This window comes from Gavialis gangeticus, unplaced genomic scaffold, assembly GCF_001723915.1.
Source record: "Gavialis gangeticus isolate Ggan-Ray unplaced genomic scaffold, GavGan_comp1, whole genome shotgun sequence".
Lineage (NCBI taxonomy): Eukaryota > Metazoa > Chordata > Crocodylia > Gavialidae > Gavialis > Gavialis gangeticus.
In genome coordinates, this window is record NW_017729009.1 from 17,513,856 (window position 1) to 17,522,621 (window position 8,766).

The following is an 8,766-nucleotide window of genomic DNA, read 5'->3' on the forward strand; positions in this document are numbered from 1 at the left end:
GGGCCGACAATGAGAGGTCACGGTTGGCAGGGCTAACTGGACCTTGTCGTGCATCCACAGGTGCATCTCAAGTAGAGCCAGGGAGGTGATCCTCCCCCTCTATGCGACGCTGGTCAGGCCACAGCTGGAGTTCTGTGTCCAGTTCTGTGTGCCCCATTTCAGGAGGGATGTGGACAACATTGAAAGGGTCCAGAGGAGGGCCACCCGCATGATCTGGGTTCAACAGTGCAGACCCTACATTGAAAGACTGCGGGACCTAAACCTGTTCAGCGTTCATAAGAGAAGGCTGAGGGGGCACCTGGTGACTGTCTATAAACTCACTAGGGGGGACCAGAAGGGTTTAGGGGAGACACTGTTTCCCCTAGCACCCGCTGGCATAACAAGGAACAATGGACACAAATTATTAGAGAGTTGGTTTAGATTAGACATCCGCAAGAACTACTTCACAGTTAGGGCAGCTAGGAGCTGGAACCAACTTCCAAGGGAAGTGGTGCTGGCTCCTACCCTTGGGATCTTTAAAAAGAGGCTTGATGACTACCTGGCTGGACTCATTTGAGTCCAGTCTTTTCTCCCGCCCAGGCGGGGGGTCAGACTTGAAGATCTACAAGGTCCCTTCCGACCCCACTTCTATGATTCTATGACATGTTCTGTGCGCTTTAATTAAAACGCCTCCACCCCCCACTGACAAGGGCTAACTGCACTTTGGGCTCAATTAATCATGGATTTGGAATCATTGCCCCAGTTTGTGAGCACCATTTTTGTACTCTCCCAGACATGCACATATTTTCATTATAGGTATATCTTATGTTTGAGGGTGAACTTGATTACTTGTGAGAACTGATGTTCCTGATAGTGACTGGGTTTCGTTAATTATAGCACAAGGGGATGTGTTTTCAAAGTAGCTAATTGAATGATGATGCCCCCAAATTGCTGTGTATCTGTTTCCAGGATGAATGGATTTATGTGCACATTTTTTTTTTTTTTGGTCCTCTGTTAAAATGCTTTCAAACTATGTCTAGTCGCATCTTTTACTACAGCAAATACAAATGGTAAGGGAGTGAAAGGTTTGCAGAGTTACAGAATGGACACAGTCCTCACAGAGAGAGACTTTCATTCATCCAGAATTGCAGCAGCAGCCGAAGTGCAGATTTCTAATGCCATTCCCCCTCCGTTCTGGTGAGATAATGCAGCAAGGTGGGAGAATGGGTCAGTCCCCTGAGGAATCAAACATTCATCTTTTACTGCTTTCTTCTTGAGAGGGATTCTGCACCCCCACCCCCACCCCCCGGCAGAGGATGCAAAGGAGAGTGAAGAACAAAACATTAAAATTTATGGGAGCCAGACTTCCAAATCCTTCAGGGGAGCTTTGAAAATCTCGGCCTTTGTTTGCTTTCCTGGACCCTGATGCCTGTCAGGCTGAATCTCTCACCATAAAAGAGGAAAAAGAAAACAACAATAATGATAAAGGCTTTTTATCAAGCACCAGCCTCCAAAAAGCACTCCAGGCACCATTAATAAAATACAGCACATGAGCAAAACCATGCAATAAATATAGCCACAGCAATAAATACTGTATCTGTGAGAGTCGGTGCCCCCTCACCCACGATCTCTGATTCAATGCTAAACAGCAAGACGGAGAGACTCTTGACTCCACACGAGCCCCTTCGGTCTCCAGCTCTATATACAGCTCCTGCCACGTGATCATGCAGGCAGGGACATGCCTAGACGCCCACGCTGCTTCACCTGATCATTTTTAGTAACGGCGACACATTTACCTGAAGATGACTTATACCAAATAAAGTCACCGTTTGTCCTGCTACACAGAGTTAATTAGCCACAGCAGCAGCTCTTCCTACTTGTGCCTATTCTGCCCTCTCCATCTCTGCAGTGGAGCTAGGTTTAAATGTTCCCAGCTGGGTTGAAATGCCAGCTTGATGGCATGGAGCCTGTGTAGGCGGGGGAGCCACCCATCCAAATGCTTTTGTCAGGATCACACTCTCGAACCTGACTGGAGTTTCATCAAAATGCTCATTAATATCAAGCTGAGCCTGGGCTGCTCTACACAGAAGATCCAATTTGGGGAAGCATCTCCAGGGAAACGTTTGGAGTAGATTCCTAACTGTAAGCATGTATTTCAGAGCTGTCCTGCAGCAGGGCCTTGTTAGTTCAGACCCCCTAAAAACTTTTTCCTGAGGCCCAGAGACTGCAACCCTCTCAGAACTGCACCTGTCAGATTAGTACAATTGATATCTCCCGCAGAGAGAAGCAGGAGTGCTGATGGTGGAGTCACCACCACTTTGCATCCCAGATGGATGTAACTTTACTGGAAATAGAATAGCCAGCTGGTGGTGGGGAGGTTCTGTCCAATGCCATGGGATTTCGCAATTATTTTGTGATATTAATTAATTCCTCCCAGGCGACAGAGAAAACCTATTAGAACTGAATAGAATAGAGCTGTAAAAACCTGACAGGGATGAGAGAGATCATGTTTCACAAAGAGTTCATGGTGCAGGGCCAATGACTTTGTGCTGGGCAGTGTTAGGATGTAGCACTCAGAAGAGGAAACCACTGGTGCATGCAGTTTCTGAAAAGCAGTCGCAGCTTTTGTTTTGCAGATAAGCATAATTTGTTTGGGACACGGGAGAACATTTCCTCTGGCCCAGCTCCTCCGCTGCACCCGAGCCACTCAGAGAGTACAGGGTGAGGTTAGATGAAGCAAGCACTCCGAGCCTGATTCGCACTGTGATTTACTTCCAAAGCTGCATGACAATAGCGCTGTATAAATCTCTCTGCATGTCTGTGATTGCATTGAACTGCACTGTAGCAGCTCACACCTTTAAATTACTAGTTGTTCCTTGCTTGGCAATTTTGGAATATTGCAGTGCCATAAATATTGTTCCGCCCTATGTGATTCAGTGATACAAACCAGTTTGTGCCTCAGGGATGCAATCTGTTACATTAGCACTCTCACCCCTGGATGAGAAGTAAGCAATATTCTGTGAAACCCCACTCCGAGATATGTTTCCAGGACCTGAAACTACAGAACCATTTACGTGTAAAGATCCTGCCTTCAGAGCTTATGGGCGCCTATATACAAGCAGGGAGGTACTCCAGTGCACTGTAATTACATGCTGTAATTTTGTAAAAAAAATACCCAAAAGCTGATTAATCAAGTCTGCTGGAGCATAGTAATTACTGCACTCCAGCATCTCCTGGATCAGCATCCTGCACTTAAAAGGTGGCAGGGGTGCTTTATCTAAAGTTCATTCAACAAGCTTTAAATAAAGCACTCCACTGCTGTTTTGAAGCGCGGACATGCTGATACACAAGACGCTCCGGGCACTTGTCTCTCCTGTCCAAATCCTAATAGTGCATGTATTGCTTATTGGAGTTCCTATCTCTACATCTCTCTCCTGAATATTGCTTAGTGAATCGTGTCTACTTATGCCTGAGAGAGTGAAACAGAAGATGATGTGAAAATTGCAAAATTATAATCTGTTCTAGGAACTCGTGTTTTCATGGAAACATTAAGTAATAATGGAGTGTCTTGGGCTGTAGTGATATAAGGCATACTGTGCAAGTAAGCGTCACCAAGATATTCAAATATTAACTTTTGAAATAATCATTCGTATCGTTGTTCCAAATCTAATTAAACAACCTTTTCTGCATTGCTCCTCATTCTAATGCCTGTTTTACTCCTCCAGGTTCCAGCTTTCCCTTGCAGAAGAAACAAAGTCCATAATACAGAAAGCAGTAATTTGCATGACTTGCAAATGTCTTTTTACCTTTTGACACAAATAGTTCAATTCATTGAGTTGCACTGTGGACACATTATCTGTACTCAGAAAACATAATAAAGGGAAATGGGGACTATCAAGAGCTTGGAGCATCAGAACTTCAGTTGTCTAGCACAGAATAGGATGTTACCAGGGTATGTCTGGCCTGGGGCATTGGAAATGGATGCATTAGTGGGAGTGAGTCCTACTGAAAGAGGAAATCTAGGGGAAATTGGAATACTGACATCTCAGTCCCATGATGGCAGGGGGGAGATATGTTTCCATGACAACAGGTGGCTGACATATTTGACTAGAAGCAGAGAGGTAGAAACAATAATGCACATCTCTTAAAGCAAGCATACCTTGTCTTCACTTCTCAATGACAACCTATTGATTTTTATACCGGTGCAAGTCAGTGGGCTTACACCGGTATAAAGGGCAGATTTTGACCCTCAGGCTCAACATGGAGTGTTTAATGAGGAAAGTGAGGAAAAGAGATGCTGTAGCTCTCACTGCCTGAGCATTCATCAGCACAGTCAATTCTCTCACTGTATATTCGTTTGATATAAACATGTGTTCATTTGTTCTTAAGTTTTCCCTTTTTTGACCAACTCTAATGTCAGTATTTTAGGCTTTTTTTTTTTAAAGAAATGCATCTCTCCTTTTTAGGATACAGAACTTCACTTCTCGTAAAATTAGTTGTTTACCGATGGTATGGAGGCATTTTGGTAGATATCTGTGGACTCCTACATACTCTTCAGATACAGCTGTGTGGATTGGATCTGGGACACAGCTGCCTGTCCACTGACAAGTCTCTATGGGAATTACAGATGGCTATCAAGCAAGGAGTCACCACTCATCTTGCAGGGCAATGGTAAGCTCTTAGTTTGTTATCAGACTAATATGGAATCAGAGCATGGACTGGGGCTTGAGGTCTCTACTAAACATTTTTCTCACAATGCTACCAATGAAGTAGTCACTGCAATGTACTAGCATCCACATAGATAGTGGTGAAATCTTACAGAGAATAGTAATTTCCATCAGAATTAGCTGCTAGATCCAAAGCTCCTTGGATCATATTTAAATCTGAGCACTTAGTAGTAAGTTATACCATTACACACTTCACTCATCATGCTTGGTATTTGCAGAGCCTATCTGGGATTTAAGCATAAAGCCATCATTGAGACTAATGGATTTAAGGAACTTCGAAAATACCAGTCTGGTGTTGCACTATATAGGTATCCACACCAACATGCCTAGATTTATAGAGCCCTGTCAAAGAAAGCAAGTGCTGAATTTGGTGTAAAAGCTGACATGGGTTCTCTGGGGAAGTCAGGCTTTTTTTTTTTCCCCTCTTGAAAGCTCTGGTCATAAATTCAAACAGCATCTCCCTAAGCATCTCTCTAGGACACTGCTTTGACTGGTGCTAATTTCTGTATTTCTTTAACATGTGCTTGCTTTTTATCAAGTCAATATTTTCCCAGGATGTATCTGTCAATTGAGTTTGTTTGCATGATCATGCTCTACTGAAGTGGAGGAGGAAAGAGCCACACTGTGCCAATTCTCATATGTGCTCAGAGATGATGCGGGGGATTGGTTCCAATCTGTTTTGCATTGTGGGCTATTCTAGCTATCTCTGCACCTTCTGTTCCATAAGATGCACTCAACCTGCTGAGTTCTGGGAAGATGGAGGAGGTAATTGAAAGCATGTCTTCTGTCACAGTGAATGAAAATGGCTTTTAGCTATCTGTAGGTATTATCTGCCGGATTAATAACTAGAGGATAGTTGTTGAGATGTTATTGTGGTTGTGGAATCTCCATCCTTGGAGGTGTTTAAGACCTGGCTAGTTGGGGCTGGTCCTGCTTTGAACAGGGGGTTGGACTAGATGTGACCTCCTGAGGACTCTTCCAGCCCTACCTTTCTATGACTCTAAGCCTTGCCTTCTGCAGCTTCCAGTCATGACTAGCTATTGTGCTCCTTCTCTTATAGACATAGTAACTTAGGTCTTAATTCTTTCTGCTGACTTGGATTTCAAGCATCTCTCTTAAGTGTAATTTTTCTTTTCCACTATAAAGCAACCTAAACGGAGAGGAAAATGGCCCATAGCCATAGCTCTACCACTTTGTGCTGTGATTCTAGCAGCTCTCACAAGTTAAGTCAGGTCAGACAGAGCCAAAAGTTAGATGGAAAAACCTTCAAGGAGCCAAGAGGTGCTTCAGCAGAGAAAGGGGTTGTTGATTCAGTAGGTGACACTCTTTTCATTGTGCAAACACTTGATAATGGCTTGGCTTTGCAAAGATGCTTTTTTTGTGTTTTGGGTAACTAAATTAGGGCTTCTCACCTCCTGTTAAAGATCCCATGGTAACTTTTCACAAGGAACTAACATTAAGACCAGCATCTCATCCAAGTTGCACCTTAGTATTTACCTGCCTAAAATGCACCTGCCCTTCCATTAGCTCAGGACCCCAAATGGAAGCTTCACAAGATGGGGTTTGAATGATATGTATTGTGGTGTAGGCTCCTATCCATTAGGAATTGTACTGTGCTCCATTAACCTGCGTCTCAATTCCAGCCCCCTAAAACAAAAGTAAATTAAATGCACAAGCAAAGAGAGCTAGCTTTGCTCTGGCCTGGATCATGGCAAATTATTCCTTCAAAGCAGATTCAGACAATTAATATTTAATAAAATGAACTTCTGATAAACTCTCAATTTGCTTCCAACCTCTTTGGCAGTCAGACAATGCTTGCTATTCAGCGTGGGAGGGAGCAGCACGGATTATTTAACAATCCACTTTGTCTCAACTAAAATATTCATGTTTGCAGATTATCCATATTTAGCGGTTTTAAAAAGCATGGCAATTTGAAGCTAGCTGTTTCTGGAAAATTCAGGCAACATAGCTAGAGCAGTGGTTTCCCTTACACCACATTGCTCTCTTGGCCCAATTAAGTGTTTTTGCTAAGCCAGTTACCTAAAAAAAACAGGGTCTCACATTAGCAGTTATCCCAGATTTCAGCCATCTGGGTAGCTGCCCATCTATAAACCCAGATGATGAAAGCCCTGTAGATTCACATCTTTGCTAGACACTGAATTTAGCCCTGGCAGGGCATGCTGCAGCTCTCTCTATCTGGAACGGGGTTTGTAGCTATGCTGGTGGCTCCAGCTGAGGATAAGTGTCAGTATAGACAAGGCTGCAAAGTTTGGTGGCTATATCAGTTCTTACCAAGTGCATGCCCCACTTGGAAAGAATTAAAAATCCCAGTGACTTCAGTAAGTATCGCAGGCAGGCATGCAAGGGCAGAATCTAACTCTATGAGTGGAATTTTCTCTTAGGCAGGGAGATCCTGACTCAGGGAGGAGTTAACAAGTCTTTGGAGTGACTGGTGTAAGGTACAGAATATGTGAACTCAGAAATCAAAAGCCCAGGAAGGCCCTAAAGCTAAGGCTCAAATCTGCTGCTGTTGGTGCCCTTTGTATGCATGATTTGCCGTGGGAAATGGGCTTGGTGGAGTATACGTGTCCTGCAAGACAAGGCATAGAAGAGATTTTACTCTAAGATCTGCCTCTCCTCTCTGTCAAAGGGACTTACTTTGAGAGTTTCATTTCAATTTGCTGCCGGATCTCCTGTCGCTCCTCATCTGTCCGCCTTGGGAAAATATTCCTGTCCTCCAGCTCCTGCTTGCTTGGCCTGTTTCGTAGCTTGACTGCCAGCAGCTCTTTCTTGCATTTTCTTGGCAAGGTACCTGGGACAAGCATTGAAATACAAACATGTCAAAGGGGCAGTTTGGAGTCTTCCACAGATCAGAAGTGAAAAACCCCGGAGGATCCACCTCCAAGGTTTGACTGCAGCCTTGTATATGTCTGTGGGCAGTTAGGCCTGAGTTGACTGACAAGAGTAGCGAACAATGGTCCATTTGGAAATACGGCAGAATTGTTTTCCCATTTCACCCGCTACAGATCAGGGCAGTGTGTTGAAATGTACTTCTGTTGAGATGAGCTTCCAAGCATTCATCGAGCATCAAAGGCTTACGCCCCTCATCAGTTCCATGGTGTCCCAAAACAAAGCTCAGTTTCCTCGTGTCCCAAAACAAAGCCTGCAACCTGGAGCAGTCAGAGGTGGAGCTGGCTAGGACTGTTTCCCTGGCAGTCCTCCTTCCCCTTTCCCCCTGCTGTACCTTTTGGCTCCAGAGTCCCTGGCAGTGAGCAGAGCACTGGAGCAGCTGTTGAAGTTCCCTGCTGCTGAGGGGAGATATCACCACTTTTTTTTTCGGCCACAGATGCCCATGTCAAGCAGGCAAAAAACCTCCAGGTCTTGGCAGCGACATCTCCACGGAGCAGCTGTGATCTCTGCTGCCACTCTACAGAACTACAGTTCTCCAAGTGTCCTGTGCTCACTGCCACATGCTCCTATGCCACCACAGCTTGCTTCAGGAGCTGGAGCAGGAAAACACAGGCAGAGCAAGGGACAGGAGGGTGAGGTGGATCCCCATCCCTTCTGGCATCTTCTTTCTTTCCCTTCCTCCCCCTTAGGCAGGGCTCATGTGCCACACGTCACCACTCTGCCTCCCCATCCTTATGCTGCTGAGAGCAGTTAATGCTTCATCTGTAGAAGGACTAGAAAGCTCAGAGAAACAGGAGTAACTGGGATATAGATGCTTTCCCTCAGGGTTACCAACTCAAATCTGGAGTCCCCTGTGATTCAGTGGTAGAATCCATCTACCATGCAGGAGACCTGGGTTAAATTCCCAGACACTTATTTAACTACAGCCATGGAGGCACCAAACACCTGGACTCAGTCTGGTCTTCAGATTCTGTCTCAGTGGCCTAAAGGGAGGATGGAAGGTCTGGGCAGCCTCCACTCCTCCAAAAAATTCCTGCCTAGGCATATGCATTGAAGGTCTGGGTGGCCCTCATTACAGACTGGGGAATCTGAGGCAGAAAAGATTTCTGCGAAAGATCATTCAGTGAATTCAAGACAATGACAGTGCTCT

The 8,766-nt window shown here is 44.8% G+C and overlaps 1 protein-coding gene across 4 annotated transcripts in view; it reads right to left on the bottom strand.

The window, feature by feature from the left end:
- Positions 1-8,766, bottom strand: part of PHACTR3 (phosphatase and actin regulator 3) — a 194,693-nt gene that overhangs the window by 38,173 nt on the left and 147,754 nt on the right. For all 4 annotated transcript variants that reach the window (XM_019510166.1, XM_019510167.1, XM_019510165.1 and 1 more), the window contains one exon: positions 7,365-7,518. In XM_019510166.1, the coding sequence (XP_019365711.1) occupies positions 7,365-7,518 (154 nt within the window). The remainder of the gene's footprint in view (positions 1-7,364; positions 7,519-8,766) is intronic.